Consider the following 20,692-nt stretch of genomic DNA (forward strand, 5'->3'; position numbering starts at 1 on the left):
TTCCTTTGAACCTTTTGAATAGAACTTTTTGGCCGCAATTAGCAAAGGTATGTTTGGAGAAAAAAGGGTGCAGAATTCATGAAAAGAACACCTCTCCAACTGTTAAGCACGGGGGTGGATTGATCATGCTTTGGGCTTGTGTTGCAGCTAGTGGCACGGGGAACATTTACTGGTTGAAGGAAGAATGAATTCAATTAAATACCAGCAAATTCTGGAAACAAACATCACACCGTCTGTAAAAAAGCCGAAGATGAAAAGAGGATAGCTTCTACAACAGGATAATGATCCTAAACACACCTCAAAATCCACAGTGGACTACCTCAAGAGGCGCAAGCTGAAGGTTTTGCCATGGGCCTCACAGTCTCCTGACCTAAACATCATCGAAAATCTGTGGATAGACCTCAAAAGAGCAGTGCATGCAAGACGGCCCAAGAATCTCACAGAACTAGAAGGCTTTTGCAGGGAAGAATGGGCAAAAATCCCCCAAACAAGAATTGAAAGACTCTTAGCTGGCTACAAAAAGCATTTACAAGCTGTGATACTTGCCAAAGGGGGTGTTACTAAGTACTGCCATGCAGGGTGCCCAAACTTTTGCTTTGGGCCCTTTTCCCTTTTTGTTATTTTGAAACTGTAAAAGATGGAAATAAAACAGTTTTCTTGTTTAAAATATTAAAGAAATGTGTCATCTTTAACTTTATGCCTTTTGGAAATCAGTTCATCGTTTACTCACTTAGCTATTCACAGTAACAGAAATGTTGACTAGAGGTGCCCAAACTTTTGCATGCCACTGTACGCCTGTCTGTGAAACGTCCATTTCCAAGCATACCACAAGTGTTGCTCCATCAGACACAGCCCATCTCATGCATCATCGTTCTCACAGCACAGAAACATGGGCAATTCAATCCAGTATGTCCATGCTACTGTTTACAATCCTCATTAAAAGAACTACAAACTTTGGGTGCTCTAGAGTCCACTGTGAAATTTAAAATATCTCCTTTGTTTCTCTTCACATGCATAGTGTGTGCTGCTCAGATTGCTGCAGAATTTCTATATGTAATCAATATCATATTAAGAGAAATTTTCATCTGATATAATCTATTGACATATTACCTAAAGTTGCTAGTTTATCCTCAAAATCTGAATTAAGACTACTTAGACCAAAATATTTAAAAGTAACTCATTTTTAATACATTGCTTATTATTCTAGTTAAAAAAAACTCACGTTGGTAGTTTTACCCACAAAATAATACAGTGGGAGACTGTTTCGTCGAGCAACCTCTTTGCCCTCCCCCCACCTTTTTACTCTGGCATCTTCCTCTTTCTTTCTCAATCCTGAAGAAGGGTCTCGGCCTGAAATATTGACTGTTTATTATTTTCCATAGATGCTGCCTGACCCGCTGAGTTCCTCCAGCATTTTGTGTGTTTTGCAAGTGATACAGTACATAAGAAATTATTTGGTAATATGCAGTTTGGTAGTATGTTTTACTCCCTTACTTATTCCACATTCTTCAAGAATTTTCCCACTGGAAATTATAATTGAATCAGCATCTTTGATCCTTTCAGTTAATGCGTTCATGATAACAACCAACTGTAATTTTATTCCTTGTTGCGTCTCTGATGCTTTAATTTGCATTCTGTTTACATGCACTTCTCAAATCTCTTTTTGATGATCTCTGCTGGAGTAACCCCAGCTCCTCCAGTACTTGCAAGATTCTCAATCCCCAGTCCCATTCAGTAAATCATTCTTTCCAGAGCAGTATAAATCCATGGCCTCCTCTACTGTCGTGATGAGGCCACACTTAAGTTGGAGGAACAAAACCTCATATTCCATTTGGGTAGCCTCCAACCTTATGGCATGAACATCGATTTCTCAGAGTTCTGGTAATGCCCCCCACCCCCTCTCCTCTCCTTCACCATTTCCCATCCTCTTTTCCCTCTCTCACCTCATCCCCTTGCCCGCCCATTGGCTCCTTCAGGTGTTCCTCCTCCCTTTTTTTTCCATGGCCTTCTGTCTCTTTCACCTATCAACTTTCAAGTTCTTTACTTCATCCCTCCCCGTTCAGGTTTCTCTCTCCCCTCCCCCCACCTTTAAAATCTACTCCTCAGCTTTTTTTCCTCCAGTCCTGCCAAGGGGCTTTGGCCTGAAACGTCAACAATTCTCATTCCCATAGATGCTGCCTGGCCTGCTGAGTTCCTCCAGCATTTGTATGTGTTGCTTGGATTTCCAGCATCTGCAGATTTTCTCGTTTCTCTCTGAAGATCTATCCTGGGCCCAACATATTGATGCAATTACAAAGAGGGCACGACAGCGGCTATATTTCATTCGGAGTTTGAGGAGATTTGGTAAGTCCATAAGACCTTAAGACAACGGAGCAGAAGTCGGCCATTAGACCCATCGAGTCTGCTCTGCCATTTTATCATGAGCTGATCCATTCTCCCATTTAGTCCCACTCCCCCACCTTCTCACCATAACCTTTGATGCCCTGGTTACTCAGATACCTATCAATCTCTGCCTTAAATACACGCAATGACTTGGCCTTCACTGCTGCCCGTGGCAACAAATTCCATAGATTCACCACCCTCTGGCTAAAAAAATTTCTTTGCATCTCTGTTTTGAATGGGTGCCCTTCAATCCTTAAGTCATGCCCTCTTGTACTGGACTCCCCCATCATGGGAAACAACTTTGCCACATCCACTCTGTCCATGCCTTTCAACATTCGAAATGTTTCTATGAAGTCCCCCTTCATTCTTCTAAACTCCAAGGAATACAGTCCAAGAGCGGACAAACGTTCCTCATATGTTAACCCTCTCATTCCCAGAATCATTCCAGTGAATCTTCTCTGTACCCTCTCCAACGTCAGCACATCCTTTCTTAAATAAGGAGACCAAAACTGCCCACAGTACTCCAAGTGAGGTCTCACCAGCGCCTTATAGAGCCTCAACATCACATCCCTGCTCCTATACTCTATTCCTCTAGAAATGAATGCCAACATTGCATTCGCCTTCTTCACTACTGACTCAACCTGGAGGTTAACCTTAAGGGTATCCTGTATGAGGACTCCCAAGTCCCGTTGCATCTCAGAACTTTGAATTCTTTCCCCATTTAAATAATAGTCTGCCCATTTATTTCTTCTGCCAAAGTGCATAACCATACACTTTCCAACATTGTATTTCATTTGCCACTTCTTTGCCCATTCTTCCAATCTATCCACGTCTCTCTGCAGACTCTCTGTTTCCTCAGCACTACTGGCCTCTCCACCTATCTTCGTCTCGTCAGCAAACTTAGCCACAAAGCCATCTATTCCATAATCTAAATCGTTGATGTACAATGTAAAAAGAAACGGACCCCTGTAGAACACCACTGGTAACCGGCAGCCAACCAGAATAGGATCCCTTTATTCCTACTCTCTGTTTCCTGCCAATCAGCCAACGCTCTATCCACGTATGTAACTTTCCCGTAATTTCATGGGTTCTTATCTTGTTAAGTAGCCTCATGTGTGGCACCTTGTCAAAGGCCTTCTGAAGATCCAAATATACAACATCCACTGCATCTCCCCTGTCTAGCCTACTGGTAATTTCCTCAAAAAAATGTAATAGTTTGTAAAAATTGTCAGGCAGGATTTTCCTTTAAGGAAATCATACTGAGTTCTGCCTATCTTGTCATATGCCTCCAGGTACTCCGTAACCTCATCCTTGACAATCGACTCCAACAACTTCCCAACCACCGACGTCAAGCTAACAGGTCTATAATTTCCTTTTTGCTCCCTTGCCCCCTTCTTAAATAGCGGAGTGACATTTGCAATCTTCCAGTCCTCCGGAACCATGCCAAAATCTATCAACTTTTGAAAGATCATCGCTAATGCCTCTGCAATCTCCACAGCTACTTCCTTCAGAACACGAGAGTGCAATCCATCTGGTCTGGGAGATTTATCTACCTTTAGACTATTCAGCTTCCTGAGTACTTTCTCTGTCATAATTGTGACTGCGCACACTTCTCTTCCCTGCCACCTTGAGTGTCCGGTATACTGCTGTCTTCCTCAGTGAAGACTGATGCAAAATACTCATTCAGTTCCTCTGCCATCTCCTTATCTCCCATTACAATTTCTCCAGCATCATTTTCTATCGGTCCTATATCTACTCTCACCTGTCTTTTACTCTTTATATACTTGAAAAAGCTTTTAGTATCCTCTTTGATATTATTTGCTAGCTTCCCTTCATAGTTAATCTTTTCCCTCTTAATGACCTTCTTAGTTTCCTTTTGTAAGCTTTTAAAAACTTCCCAATCCTCTGCCTTCCCACTAATTTTTGCTTCCTTGTATGCCCTCTCCTTCGCTTTAACTTTGGCTTTGACTTCTCTTGTCAACCACGGTTGCATCCTTTTTCCATTCGAAAATTTCTTCTTTTTTGGAATATATCTGTCTTGCACCTTCCTCACTTCTCGCATAAACTCCAGCCACTGCTGCTCTGCCATCTTTCCCACCAGTGTCCCTTTCCAGTCAACTTTGGTCAGTTCCTCTCTCATGCCACTGTAATTTCCTTTACTCCACTGAAATACCGACACATCAGATTTCAGCTTCTCTTTTTCAAATTTCAGTGAACTCAATCATGTTATGATCACTGCCTCCTAAGGGTTTCTTCACCTCAATCTCTCCAATCACCTCCGGTTCATTACACAATACCCAATCCAGTACAGCTGATCCCCTAGTGGGCTCAACAACAAGCTGTTCTAAAAAGCCATCTGGCAGACATTCTACAAATTCTCTCTCTTGAGATCCAGTGCCGACCTGATTTTCCCAGTCCACTCGCATGTTAAAATCCCTCACAATTATCATAACACTGCCCTTCTGACAAGCCTTTTCATGAAAGACTCCAGCAAATTTCTATAGATGTACAGTGGAGAACATTCTATCTGATTGCATCACTGTCTGGCATGAAGGGGCCTCAATGCACTAGACTGGAAAAAGGCTACAGAAAGTTGTGAACTCAGTCAGCTCTATCATGTGCACTAGCCTCCTCAGCAATGAAGACATCTTCAAAAGGCAATGCTTTAAAAAGCCCATTATTAAGGACCTCCATCACCCAGGACATGCACTCTTCTCATTACTACCATTAGAGGCGAAATATGTGAGCCTAAAGGCACATGCTAACATTTCAGGAACAGCTTCCCCTCCGCCATCAGTTTGCTGAATGGACAATGAACCTATGAACATTACCACACTATCTTTGTTCTCTTTTTGTACTACTTTTAAAATCTTTTTTATATATATTTATGATCACTTATCGTATATTTTATGTATTGCCACAAAACAACAAATTTCACATTAGTGATAATAAACTCGACTCTGATTGTCCTACTGCTCCAAAGATGAGTGCAGCTTCCACCAACTCCTTCAAAATTGTACCATTTAGTTTCGATTATCTTAATACGCATCATTCGCTGGCTCATTGGGCATTTTAGTTATCCAACACTCACTGAAGTTTATTGTTAACTAGTTTTTCACACACACTTTGTCCTGCTTTATCTGTTTTTTAAAAAGATTCCTACCATATCTTCACTGATCAATTGCATTTGTCAGCAGTGAAAACAGTGTCCAATACTGACCTCAAAGTCCACAAATTTCTGTTCAACTTGTTGAACTCCTGCAGCACTTTGTACTGTACTTTCCTCAAGGAAAACTGACTACAATCAATCTTGGAGGCTTGGATTTCCCCTTTACTTACATTGATATCAAATGTCAGTTCTAAGGGATCAGTGGTATGGAGCAGATGGCATTAACAAATACTTCAAAAAATCCTACTTAATTTAAAATCAAGTACAACATATGTGCTTTGGGAGGGCAAATGGAAAGGGGAAGTATTCAATAAATGGCAGGACATTTTGGAGCGTCAGGAAAGTGATAGATGAAGCAAATTAAGATAGTTGGGTCTTGTAACTCTTCTGGCATAACATAATTGCACCAACAATATTTCCACCTTCCTTTTTCTAAAATATAACTAATATCACTGGTACTTTCCTTCTATTGACCAAGATTGTGATGAGGGTTGAAGCCAGGCAGTCCTGGCAAAAGCCAAATTGGTTATGAGTGAGCAGTTTATTTGACAATACAGTGGATTCCGGTTAGTTGGGCCACTGGTTAAGGGCAGACGTATATTTGGGAAAGCACTTAAAGAACAAAACCTAATCGAGAAAATAGCCAGGATTCCCTTAGTTTATTTAGGTTACTATACTGCTTCAACAGGACAGGACAGGACATCGTTGCCAAAGTTTTTAACCTGCATCAGTCATGTGCACCTGTGCAGCCGTTAAACACTATACCGTGCTTACAGCGAATAGCACAAACAAAAGAAAATCTGCAGATGCTGTAAATCCAAGCAACACACACAAAATGCTCCAGCCTGAGGAAGGGTCACAGCCTAAAACGTCGGCTGCACTTTTTTCCATAGATGCTGCCTGGCCTGCTAACTTCCTCCAGCATTTTGAGAGTCTTTAAACAGCATCAATTGAGTGGGGCAGCCATTTAATTGGGCCCAAATGTATTGGTTCCAATTTGTCCCAATTAACCAGAATCCCTTGTATTTGTCACTTGACCTGTTAGCAACAGTCCATCACTTTGATTATGATTGAGAGAAGGGCAATTAGCCAGATTAGTCCTGCTTTTAGTGAATACGACAAACTGAAGCAATTTCTTACACATTGTGTAACTGCCAGTGCTATAGCTGTAACAGAGTAATTTGACTAGAGGCATGCTGGCTTTGGAATGCAAGTCTTCAGTCCTACTCAAGGACATTATTTGTTTCTTAAGCCTTTAGTACATGCAGTGCTTTCACACATTTTTTGATATCACATGGAGTGAATCAAACTTGCTTCTCTGATGGTGATCTCAAGCCAAGATGAATAATTACTGCATTTTGAGCTCTAAAGCTGCTGTTAACCATTACCAGGATGGGCTCCCAGGTCCCAAACTATTCCATAGGAAGCACTGCTGTCAATCAGCCATTATCACAACTGCAAAGTTAGGGCAATAATCTTTCATGTTTCAGTGAATTCCATTTACAAATTCCCTTCTTTTATGCTTCTTGGTAAAGAGCATATTCCATGAACAAATCGTCCTTTTTTTTGGCAGGAACCCATTTTTCATTTACTGTTTAACCAACCAATATTTCATTCCGATCCTGATCAGATCCCTTTTAAAAACCCTAGTTTGATATATATCTTCTTTCCCAAATTGAATTTAAACATGATATTATGATGACTGAGCTTTAAATGCTTTTCTTTTGAAACCAAGTTCACTTCCCACAAGTAAATCCAGCATTTCTTCCACCCTACTGGATGGAAATACATTGATCATGAAAGTTTTCTGAAACATAGTCAGGTATTCCTCCCTTTCTTTGTCCTTAGCACTATTATGTAATCCACATGGGAATTATGGGGAATGTCCCCTCAATCACTTCTCAATGATCCTTACACTTCTCTGCAATGGCCCACAAATTTATTCCTCAACTCCCCATTATTTCTCAACTTACTTTTTACTTCTTACTTCCCTCATGTCAAACTTCCTCTATCAAATGGATCAACCTTTTGTTTAACAATGATTTGGTGAAAACTGCCAACCCAAATTTTGTTTCTTTCCCCATATTTCCTGAGTATCTTGTATCCAGAAATATTATGTATCAATCTTCACCTGCTTTGAGCAAGATCTCCATTGGGGCTTAACATCAGAATCCTATGAGATATTAGTCTTATTTATCATACTCCAGCATTTACAAACATGTGCTTCAAACCCATTTTAGACTACAGGTCAACCTTCACTAATCCGACTACCTGCAATCTGGTTCCTTCGATAATCCGGCACTGATTATGCTTAATGCGATCCTTCTGTAATTCGGCATTTTCACTAATCCGGCACTCCTCAGGTCCCAATAGTGCCAGATTAGTGAAGGTCGACCTGTACTTTACATTTGGTACTTCTCATTCCTCCTATTTCCTAACAATACTATTTGTCACTTCGTCTTCTGAGAACCTTCATTCTTTATTTCTTACAAATAGGTGTGTAATTCAGATGATTAAATGACTTTGCACTCATTCAAGCCTCATGCCTGACAGTATTTTAAATCACTTTTAATGGTTAAATAGCACCATAAAAAGTCGAGAACTACACTTTATTCTTTGCAGGGCAAGTTATTTTTCAGGATTCTTACCTTGTACACATTTTCTTGGTGTGCTCCGAGATGACACCACATTGCTGAAAAAGAGGAGGCAGATTTACTGAGAAAGCCCCATGGAATCTGACCAAAAGCAGATTTATCATTCACATAAAACCAGACAATGTGCAAGATGGCAACACGAGGACATTGTCACAAACAAACAAATGAAACATGCAGGATTGAAGTTTATCTTCACTGTACTTCCAGTTTTCCAAGAGCTTTCACACCTCACCGTTGGTTAACACTAACCGTTGTCAGCAATGAGCGCAATTCTTCAGGACCCAGGTTTTCATAGTTGATGCCAGAATTGTTGTTGTACTATGCCAGAGAAGAGCAGAACTAAGTATTACAACATACTGTGAGACTTATTTTGGCTTTAATCATACAGTTATAACTCAAGATCCCAACTGTCAGACCATCATGTTTAATTCCATGTCAGCTAAAATTTCTTAGAATGACCCCATTTCCCAGCCTATAGGCTAGAGTTCATTAAGTGCTCATCCAGTTAGTTAACCTCTAATGTAATGATGTTTTCTGCCTACGAGGGGTGATTGATAAGTTCGTGGCCCAAGTTAGAAGGAGTCAATTTTAGAAAACCTAGCACATTTATTTTTCCTACATTTACACATTTAGTCCAGCGGTCGTGGAGCATACGGATCCTTTCTTTGTAGAGGTCAGTGTCTTGGACCTCCAGAAGTGGTCCATAGCAGCGGTGATTGATAAGTACGTGGCCTAGGGTAGAAGGAGATAAGTTATTAACTTCAAACTTTCTGCATTTTCATTCAAAGAGTTGAATTGCAGGGGCATGTAACGAGAGCTGTATAACTCATCTCCTTCTACCTCTAGGCCACGAACTTATCAATCACCCCTGCTGTGGACCACCTGGAGGTCCAAGAAGCTCTCATTACATGCACGTGCAGTACAACTCTTTGAGTGATAATGCAGAAAGTTTGAAGTTAATAACTTATCTCCTTCTACCGTAGGCCACGTACTTATCAATCACCCCTGCTGTGGACCACTTCTACAAAAAAGGGATCCGTATGCTCCACGACCGCTGGACTAAGTGTGTACATGTAGGAGGGGACTATGTTGAAAAATAAATGTGCTAGGTTTTCTAAAATTGACTCCTTCTACCTCAGGCCACGAACTTATCAATCACCCCTCGTACATTGTCCTTTTAGCCAGTGAATTTCAGACCCTGACTATTATTGTATTCATTAATTCCCTATTATCCAGCTACAAGCACCTGGGAAAGACTGAATCTCAGGCAATACCCTTTCATGTTGCTCTATACTGTCTTTCAGATGATAGGGGAGAAAAGCGAATGCAAAGCGAAGCCTTCACAAGTGGGGGGGAAAGGTATGGACTCTCCTGTCTCATGATTTACCTGACCATGGAGAAATACTCATTCTGACGTGATCCAACAATCTTACCCTAAAAAGTGGATTGGGGGAGAATACCAGAAAAGTGAAAAGGCAAAATCCCTTTCCTTTCAGAATTAGAACTAGAGTCTTCCTAGTGATATTTAGAGTCATACAGCATGAAAACAGGCTTTTTGGCCCACCAACTCCATGTGCCCTCCTCCTGTAACATTAATCATTTTTTGATAAAGTACCCCTGTGGCAATTCCCCTCAATAATAAGTATATCATTCTGGAAACTGTTGAGGAGAACCTACCGGGGGCGGGGGTGGGGGGAGAACCGTAGCGACCGGGTCGCTGGCAAGGAGTCTGGCGCTGTGGCTCAGAAGGGAAGGGAGGAGAAAAGGACTGCAGCAGTGATAGGGGATTCCACAAGAGATCTCTTGTCTGCACAAGAGATTCTGTGGACATGAAAGAGAGACCAGGATGGTATGTTGCCTCCCAAGTGCCAGGATCAGGAGTGTCTCGGATCACTCTAAAGGGAGATGGTGTACAGTCGGAAATTGTGGAACATATTGGTAACAACAACACAAGTAGGAAAAGGAGGAGGTCCTAAAGATAGAATACAAAGAGTTAGGTAGAAGGCTGAAATGCAGGACCTCATGGGTAGTAACCCATGTATTACTGCTTGTAGCACACAGCAGTGAGGGTAAAAATAGGATGATTTGGTAAATGAATACATAGCTGATGAACTGGTGCAGGGGACAGGGTTTCTAGATCATTGATATAGCTTCTGGGGAAGGTATAACCAGTATAAAAAGGACTGAACTCAGGGGGCACCAATATACTTGCGGGTAGGTTTGCTAGAACTGTTGGGGATGTTTTAAACTGATTTGGTAGGGGAATGGAAACCAGAGTGATTGGGGCACTTGATGCAGTACATAGTGAGAATGAGGAAGGACAGGCAGATGATAAGGCAAATTTGCAGTCAGTGGGATAAGTTGAAGTGTAATATGGAGACTAAATTGAAAAAGGTGATGAAAACAGAACTAAAGGTGTTATATTTGAATGTATGCAGCATATGGAGTAACGTAGATGATCTTGTAGCACAGAGATTGGCAGGTATAACATTGTGGGCATCACTGAATTCTGGCTGAAAGAAGATCATAGTTAGGAGCTTAACATCCGAGGATTATACATTGTATTGAAATGACAGGCAGGTAGACAGAAGGGGTGGGGTGTCTCTCTGTTGGAAAAAAAATGAAATCAAATCCTTAGAAAAAGATGACATAGGATCAGAAGATGTAGAATCCTTGCAGGTAAAGTTAATAAACTGCAAGGTTAAGATGACGCTGATGGCAGTTATATATAGGCCTCAGAACAGTAGCCAGAATGTGCACTGCAAAATTACAACGGGAGATATAAAACTATGACAGGGAGATGTTACAATAGTCACGGGGGATTTCAATATGCAGGTAGATTGGGAAAATCTGGTTGGTGCTGGATTCCAAGAGGGGGAATTTGTAGACAGCCTACAAGGTGGCTTGTGGTTGAGCCTGGTAGAAGATCAGCTACTCTGGACTGGGTGTTGTATAAGAACCAGATTTGATTAGGGAGATTAGGAGACAGTGATCATAATATGATAGAATTCACCATGCAATTTGAGAGGGAAAAGCTAAAGTCAGATGTATCAGTATTACAGTGAAGTAAAGAGAATTAGACACACGAGAAAGGAGCTGGCCAAAGTTGATTGGAAGGGGACACTAGCAGGGATGATGGTAGAGCAGTAATGGCTGGAGTTTCTGTGAGCAATTTGGCGGGCACAGTGTAGATGCATCCCAAAAAAGTAGTAGTATTCTAAAGTCAGAATGACGCAACTGTGGCTGACAGGTGATCCAATGAGATTGCATCTGCTGTAAACCTATTATAGTGATAGGCAAATTGCAGTGCACTCCAAGTCTGGGCAGCCACTGTACAGGAATGAAAAATAGCTGCATAAAGATATAAACTCAAGTCAGCTCCATCATGGGCACTAGCCTCCCCAGCATCGAGAGACATCTCCAAGAAGCGATGCCTCAAAGGCATCATTAAGGATCCCATCACCCGGAACATGCCCTCATTGTATTGCTACTATCAGCGAAGAGGTACAGGAGCCTGAAGGCACATAATCAATGATTCAGGACAAGTTTCTTCCCCTCTCCCAATAGATTTCTCAATGGACATTGAACCTCACATTTTTTTGTACTATTTAATTTAACTTTTAAATACATTTCTTACTGTAATTCAGTATTATTATGTATTGCAATGTACTAATGCCGCATAACACCAGATTTCAAGACATATGCCGGTGATATTAAATGTGATTCTGAAGTCAAAGCCAACATAATAGCAAAAGAGAGGACATATAATAGAGCAAAAAATTAATGGTAAGTTAGAGGATTGGGACACTTTTAAAAACCAACAGAAGGCAACTAAAAAACCCACAAGGAGGGAAAATATGAAATATGAAGGTAAACTAGCCAACAACGAGCATACCAAAAGTGTTTTTTTTTCAGATCTATAAGGTGAGAATAGATATTGGACCACAGAAAAATGATGCTGGAGAGATAGTAATGGGGGACAAGAAAATGGCGGACGAACTAAATAAGCATTTTGCATCAGTCTTCACTGTGGAAGACACTAGCAGTATGCCGGAGGTTTGAGAGTGTCAGGGGCAGAAGTGAGTGTAGTCACTTTAACAAGGAGAAGGTGCTTGAGAAACTGAAAGGTGTGAAGGTAGGTAAATCATCTGGACCAGATGGTCTACACCCCAGGGTTCTGAAGGAGGTAGCTGAAGAGATTGTGGAGGTATTAGTAAAGATCTTTCAAGAGTCACTAGATTCTGGAACGGTTCCAGAGGACTTAGAAATTGTAAATGTCACTCCACTCTTCAAAAAGGGGAGGGAAGCAGAAGAAAGGAAATTATAGGCCCTTTAATCTGACCTCAATGGCTAGAACGATGTTGAAGCTGATTGTTAAGGATTTGGTTTCGGGGTACTTAGAGACACATAGTACAATAGGCCAAAGCCAGCATGGCTTCCTTAAGGGAAAATCTTGCCTGACAAGTCTGTTGGAATTCTTTGAATAACAAGCAGGATAAACAAAGGAGAATCAGTAGATGTTATCTACTTGGATTTTCAGAAGGCCTTTGACAAGATGCCACACATGAGGCTGCTTAATAAGTTAAGAGCCCGTGGTATTATAGGAAAGATACTAGCATGGATAGAGCATTGGCTGATTGGCAGGAGACAAAGAGTGGTAATAAAGGGAACCGTTTCTGATTGGCCACTGAACGAGTGGTGTTCTGCAGGAGTTGGTGTTGGGACAGCTTCTGTTTACATTCTGTGTCAATGACTTGGATGGAATTGATGGCTTTGTGGCCAAGTTAGCAGATGATAGGAAGATAGGTGGAGGGGCAGGTAGTGTTGAGGAAACAGAGTGGCTGCAGGACTTGGACAGAGTGGAGAACAGGCAAAGAAATGGCAAATGCAATATAGTATCATGATGTGTCTGGTGACGCACTTTGGTAGAAGGAACAAAAGCATAGACTATATTCTAAATGGGGAGAATTTCAAAAGTCCAAGATGCAAAGGGACATGGGAGTCCCCATGCACGATTCCCTAAAGGTGAATTTGCAGGTTGAGTTGGTGGTGAGAAAGGTAAATGCAATGTTAACGTTCATTTTGAGAGAAGTAGAATATAAAAACAAGTATGTAATGCTGAGGCTTTACAAGGCACTGGCAAGCCTCACTTGGAGTATTGTCAGCAGTTTTGTGCCCCTTACTTAAAAAAGGATGTGTTGACATTGGAGGGTTCAAAGGAGATTCCCAAGAATGATTCCAGCAATGAGGAGTGATTGATGCCTCTGGGCCTTTACTTGCTGGAATTTAGAAAAATGAAGTGAGATCTCATTGAAACCCATCGAATGTTGAAAGGCCAAGATAGAACAGATGTGGAGAGGAAGTTTCCTGTGGTGGGGAGTCTAGGACCAGAGGGCACAGCTTCAAAATACAGACACATCGATTTAGAACGCAGTTAAGGAATAATTTCTTTAGACAGAGGTTGGTGAATCTGTGAAATTCGTTACCACAGCAGGCTGAGACCAGGTCAATGGGTGTATTTACGGTGGAGGTTAATAGGTTCTTGATTAGTCAGGGGAGAAGGCAGGAGAGTGGGGCTGGAAAGGAAATGGATGAGCCATGATGGTGAAATGGTGGAACAGACTCGATGGGCCAAATGGCCTAATTTTGCTCCTATGACTTATGGTCTTGCAACACACATAAAAAGTGCTGGTGAACGCAGCAGGCCAGGCAGCATCTATAAGAAAAGGTACAGTCGATGTTTCGGGCCGAGATCCTTCGTCAAGACTAACTGAAAGAAGAGATCGAAAGAGATTTGAAAGTGGAGGGGGAGGGGTGGAGCTAAGAGCTGGAAAGTTGATTGGCAAAAGGGATATGAGGCTCGAGAAGGGAGAGGGTCATGGGATGGGAGGCCTAGGGAGAAAGAAGGGGGGAGGGGAGCCCAGAGGATAGGCAAGGAGTTATAGTGAGAGGGACAGAGGGAGAAAATAAATAAATAAACAAACAAATAAATAAGGGATAGGGTACGAAGGGGAGGTAAGGCATTAACAGAGGTTAGAGAAGTCAATGCTCATGCCATCAGGTTGGAGGCTACCCAGACGGAATATAAGGTGTTGTTCCTCCAACCTGAGTGTGGCTTCATCTTGACAGTAGAGGAGGCCGTGGATAGACATATCAGAATGGGAATGGGACGTGGAATTAAAACCTGTGGCCACTGGGAGATCCTGCTTTCTCTGGCAGACAGAGCGTAGGTGTTCAGCGAAACGGTCTCCCAATATATAGAAGGCCGCATCGGAAGCACCAGACGCAGTATATCACCCCAGCCGACTCATAGGTGAAGCGTTGCCTCACCTGGAAGGACTGTCTGGGGCCCTGAATGGTGGTGAGGGAGGAAGTGTAAAGGCATGTGTAGCACTCGTTCCGCTTACAAGGATAAGTGCCAGGAGGGAGATCGGTGGGAAGGGATTTGGGGGGGGAACAAATGGACAGAGTCGCGTAGGAAGCGATCCCTACGGAAAACGGGGGGGGGGAGGGAAAGATGTGCTCAGTGGTGGGATCTCGTTGGAGGTGGCGGAAGTTACGGAGAATAATATGTTGGACCCGGAGGCTGGTGGGGTGGTAGGTGAGGACAAGGGGAACCCTATTCCTAGTGGGGTAGCGGGAGGATGGCGTGAGAGCAGATGTGCGTGAAATGGGAGAGATGCGTTTGAGAGCAGAGATGATGGTGGAGGAATGGAAGCCCCTTTGTCTTGTACATGTTTCAAACAACAAATGAGCCATCACCAATGCCGGTGATACACCACTCGCTATAAACCTTATCAGAAAAATACCCTTCACTCCACCACCATCTGCTTCCTATTACCATGCCAATTTCAGATCCAGTGTGCTAACGAGTCTCAGGTCACTTGAACCCTCTGAATCAGCCTACCATACAAGACCTTGTCAAAGGCCTTACTGAAGTCCATGCAAACCACATCTATCTTCTGTTTTCATTAGTTTTCTAGTTTTCCTGGCCCTACACTCATTCGTGGAGCATCAAGATAGTAAAAAAAAACCTGCATCAGACTATGTTTATTGACTACAGTTCTGCCTTTAACAAGATAATTCCCAGCAAACCATTTACCAAACTCTGGACCCTGGGTGTCAACACCTCCCTCTGCAACTAGATCTTTGACTTCTTGACCAACAGACTGCAATCAGTAAGGATAGGCAGCAAAACTTCCACCAACATTATTCTCACACTGGAGCTCCACAAGGTTGCGTCTTCAGCCCCCAGTACACTCAGGATTGTGTGACCAGATTCTAATCTAACTCTTTCTACTAATTTGCAGATCACTGATTCTGGAGAATTTGGATAAAACAGGTTTTAATTTCGAAAAGAAAAAAATTTTAAGAAATCTAAATATGTATGTTTATAGAACAAGGTCTCAGCAATCAAGCAATATTTTGGTGCAACCTCCTGATTTTGTAATTTTTTCATAAAATATGTTTTTATTGTGTCAACACAGTCAGACACAATAAAAAGCTAATTATTCCTATTCATTTAGTCTTATATAGATTAAGAGCTTTTAAATCATTGTATCTACACCATAGGTACACACATATCCTGTTAAATGTTGAATATTCACTTTTGTTCATTTTCTATACTATTTCATGTGTCATTATCATCATCATCAGGTGCCATGCCCAGTTTGAGCTTTGACTGCCATGGCCCACACACTCCTGTTTCGGGTCAACTGGATGAATTTATTGGTATTCATTTACAGTTCTCTGGCTGCTGTCTCCATCATCATTTGTCTTTGTCTTCCTCTTGCTTTCTTCCCTTCAATCTTTCCCATAATTACCATGCATTTTAACTCCTCTTTCTTAATCACATGTCCAATGAAGTTATGTTGCCTTTTCATGATCTCATACATTATTTCTCTTTTTGTGCCTGCTCTGTTCATGACATCCTCATCAGATATTCGTTTCGTCCATGATATTCTTTGCATCCTCCTCAAAAACCACATCTCTGCTACTTCAATTCGTTTCTTCATGTTACTAGATATTGTCCAACATTCTGAGCCACATAATTGGAAAAACATAACATTTCAGTACTCTGAGGCCAGTTGTCATGCCTAGTTTAGTGTTGGTCAGTATATTCTTCATTCTCGTAAAGGTGTCTTTTGCCATCCCTATTCTTCTTTTGATGTCCGTGTTGTACCTGCGATCTGATGTCACCCAGCTTCCTAAGTAGCAAAAGTTCTGTACAGGTTTCCCCCGCTATCCAAAGGTAGAGTGTTCCTATGAAACGGTTCGTAAGCCGGAATGTCGTAAAGCAAAGAAGCAATTACCATTTATTTATATGGGAAAAATTTGTGAGCATTCACAGACCCAAAAAATAACCTATCAAATCATGCCAAATAACACATAAAACCTAAAATAACAGTAACATATAGTAAAAGCAGGAATGATATGATAAATACACAGCCTATATAAAGTAGAAATACTTTTCTGCAATCAATGCACTGTCCACCGTAGCGAAAGTCTCACGCAAGCGCTCTTGGCAGAAACACTTGGCGCAAGTGCTCTCGGCAGAAACACTCTCTCCAGTAACCTTTAAGCTATGAAACTGCCAAATCATACCAAATAACACATAAAAACACACAGCCTATATAAAGTAGAAATAACGTATGTACAGTGTAGTATCACTTACCGGAATCGGGAAGACAGTGAGCACACTGATGATGGTGTGTTAGGCTGAGTCGTCGGAGGTTGGTGTGGTAGGACACTGGTGTGTCATCTCATCGTCGTCTGTTTCCATCAGGGCAGGCAGGTCATCTTCTTCTATGTCTGCCTGCCCCGATGTTGAAGGTCAAGGTTCGTCATCTGCTGTGGCTGATGTGGAAGACTTGAAAAACGACAGTATGCTTGACTGCTAGCCTCACACATTTTTCTATCATACAGTTCTTTGTAAGCACTCAAACCCTCTTGCAAATATGCCCTAAACCTACGTACCCTTTCAAAATTAAAGTCATACTTTTCTGCAATCATTGCAGCGAAAATCTCACGCAGTTGCTTCACGTTCAGTTCCTGGATGACTTCCCTTTCGGTCCGTTCGCTACTGAATTCGGTTTTGATTGTTATCCTTTCCTCTTCCAATTGCAACAGCTCTTCATTTATCAGGTCTTGGTCATGGGATGCCAAAACCTCTTCAACATCATCTTCGTCAACTTCCACAAGCCAAACCCACTTTGTCCTTATTTCGCTCACCACGATCGAAACGCTTAATTATGTCTAGTTTTACGCTAAGTTTAACACCCTTATGAGCTCTTTTAGGTTTTTCTGATACCTTAGAACTCATCTTACTAACGGATGCTCAAAATAAATCAACATAAAGCACAGATGCTCACAGGCACATGCTTAAGCAATACCAGCTAGAATGCAGTTCCGGGGGAGGAACTTGGCTGCTCAGGGAGTGCGCTGCCTTTTTTCGTAACAGTGAAAATACCTTCTGTTAGTGAAAACAGGTAACTAATGTAGGTCTTTCGTAACAGCAAGGTGTTGTAAAGCGAACAGTCGAAAAACGGGGGATACCTGTACTTGTTTTATGTCTTCCCCGTTTATTTTCAGCCTGCAGATAGGATTCACCTTCTTTTTGGATATCACCATACATTGTCTTTTTGTAATTGATAGACAGACCCATTTTTGCACTTTCTTCAACAACTGTATCAATTAAGTTTTGTAGTTCTTCCTCCATACTTGCAATTAGCACAGTGTCATCCGCATATCTAAAATTATTGATGTTTTCACCGCCAACTTTGATTCCCAAGATATCTCTTATTTTTTGTAATATTGTTTCACTGTACACATTAAACAAATCAGAGGAGAAAACACACCCTTGTCTAACGCCTCTCTTGATTTTCGTAAACTGACTCACTTCTCCATCTATTCTTACAGCTGCAGTTTGTCCCCAGTATAGATTTCACGTGTACTCCTTTGAAAACTCTTATATCATGTAACTTTTATTATTAGCATTAAATATACAAAATAACAACTTTGGACATAAAAACACATTTTTAATTTTAAAAAGACAATTACTTTAATAAATCAACTGTTTGAACAGATTGTAAGCATATTACAAACGTTTGTAATTAAAACAGGGGTCGGCAACCTTTTTGCCTCTGTGGGCCAGATCGCGTATTAATGAGCAGACGGTGGGCCAGATAAATGCCATAAAAAACTTGAAATATGGGAATTATCCATTTAAATACATCTTGTTATGTTTTGCCTCAAATTAATGAATAACGCATGCTAGAAAATCATTTGTGCTTAACCAAGGATGCCAATTAGTAATCAAAGATCTCAGTTTAGTTTTTCTGTCCCACCATTGCTGGTGCCCCATCAGTTGTGATGCCAATTAGCTTCGACACATTAAGTTTTGTTTCTGACATTTTTAACAAAGCTTCAAAAATGTCTGCTCCAGTAACCGTGCCCTTCATAGGAATTAATTGAATAAACTCTTCAAAAATTTGAAAAGTTGGGGTCACTCCTCGTACAAACACTGCAAGTTGAGCAGTATCTCTCAAGTCTGTACTCTCATCAAGCGCAATTGAAAAAAAAAATGCAATTCGTTGCAGGCATCCCTTAAACAACTTTTAACATCTGCTGACATTTCTTCAACTAGCCTTGTGATCGTTCTTGCTGACAAGGCTGATAGATGCAAATAAAGATTTCTTTTCAGGAAAAACAATATCCACCACTGCCAGTAAACATTCTTTGACAAACTCTCCATTTGTAAAAGGCTTCATCTTTTCTGCAATACGTTTTGAGACTTCATAGCTGGCATGGGTATTTCCTTCATTTTCACTGCTTTTTCAGCACATTCTTGCGTTTTGCATTCATTGCCACTGGAATTTCGAAACGCGAGTTATTCAACAAGTATCGCAGCACATGTAAGTATCTGGATACTTAGTGTGGATTTCTTGTTAAAACAGTGACGCTGTTTCTGTTTACAAATTTGAACGATCCCATCTGAAAATCTGCACGAGCACAGAGAGTCTCTAATACATACTAATAAGGTAGTCTGCCTTCCCGTCATTTGTATATACCAGTGTTTGGTTTGGAACAAAACGGAACCTGGAGCCAGTGTAACAAGACGTCATGCATGTCCATCAGTGTGGTCGCATGAAACATTCAGAATAAGGAAAAATCGTTTGTGGGCTGGATAAGCATAGTATCTCAATATTTGCTCGCAGGCCAGTCAAAATACCTTCGCGGGCCGGATTTCAAGTTTGCTCTTGTCGCCAATACCTTTTCAGTTTGTTCCCATCTTTTATTATCTCTTGAAGTTTATTTCTCAAAGCCTTCAACTCTGTCAAGTATCTTGCTCTTGTTTTCTTTCTTTCCCTTTCCCCTGCTAGACTGTCTACTGTGAGCTGGCTTCTGTATAGTCTGATCCAATGCACTACCTGGTGGAGTTTCTGGGCGTTCTGAGTCCTTTCTCTTACGCTCTCTTGACTCTTGCTGTCTGAGTCTCCACGCCTTTCTCTTCCTCCTCTTTTCCCTTTCATTCAAATCACTGATAGTTTTTATCTTCCCATCCTCTACTCTCTTCTTCCATCTTTGCCTTTCCTTTCTCAGGTATTCCTCCTTTAACTCTGGCTCACTATATATTTTCTCTCTCCGCTTTCTTTGGTATTCCCTGTTTCTTCGCCTTCGCTCCTCCACTGATAGCTGCTGCCTAGCTATAACTTCCTAAAATACATAAAAGGAAGGTCAGTATTTAATGGAATTACTATGAAATTGTGCAAAATTACTATGAATTTAATTATGTTTAATTTGGTGAAATTTTATAAAATGATTATGAAATGGTGCAACTGAATTCATTTATGGTTTTAGTCATTGGGGATACATATAAGTAAGGAAATATGTGTGTGGAAGAAATAAAGGGGAAATTATGTATATTATAAATAAAAAGGTTAATGAAACATTACAAGCTATATTACTATTTATTGTGATCATAAATTATATTCAAGCCTCCATTGAGGATGATTTGGATGTTTTTGTCAACACCGTCAAACTATGTGTTACCTGATGGCGTTGACGCCCGACAGTAGTGACGAAAACACACTTTTTTTTTTACATGTCATAATTTAAAATAGTTCTTTCTATACAAAAGAGACAGTGTTGACACGTCATGATTGTGACAGTAGCAACACCAATAAATATGTAAAAATTATTGAAAAAAATAGCAAACTTACAGAAGCTTGTTTCACTTTGTTGCATGTAACAGATGTGGAGGGTGGAAAGGGGGTCCTCAGGAATATAGTTGACCATGTGGTTGCCTGATTTTATTGTTTTTTTAAAATAAATATCTGACGGTGCCGACAAAAACTTGGGACACATTTTGAGCAACCGCAAAATAACAGTAAGTATTGTTGAAAATTCACTGCTTTTAGTTTTAAAGAGGTTTTTCACTCTACTCTTTCACCTGGCATATATATTATACCACGGATCTTCCTTAGCT

General features: G+C 41.0%; 1 protein-coding gene across 4 annotated transcripts in view; it reads right to left on the reverse strand.

The window, feature by feature from the left end:
- Positions 1-20,692, reverse strand: part of atxn7l3a (ataxin 7 like 3a) — a 72,293-nt gene that overhangs the window by 12,779 nt on the left and 38,822 nt on the right. For all 4 annotated transcript variants that reach the window (XM_063037334.1, XM_063037333.1, XM_063037336.1 and 1 more), the window contains 2 exons: positions 8,455-8,523; positions 8,200-8,243 (listed from right to left, as the gene is read on the reverse strand). In XM_063037334.1, the coding sequence (XP_062893404.1) occupies positions 8,200-8,243; positions 8,455-8,523 (113 nt within the window). The remainder of the gene's footprint in view (positions 1-8,199; positions 8,244-8,454; positions 8,524-20,692) is intronic.

The sequence above is a fragment of the Mobula hypostoma genome, chromosome X1 (genome assembly GCF_963921235.1).
Source record: "Mobula hypostoma chromosome X1, sMobHyp1.1, whole genome shotgun sequence".
Taxonomy (NCBI): domain Eukaryota; kingdom Metazoa; phylum Chordata; class Chondrichthyes; order Myliobatiformes; family Myliobatidae; genus Mobula; species Mobula hypostoma.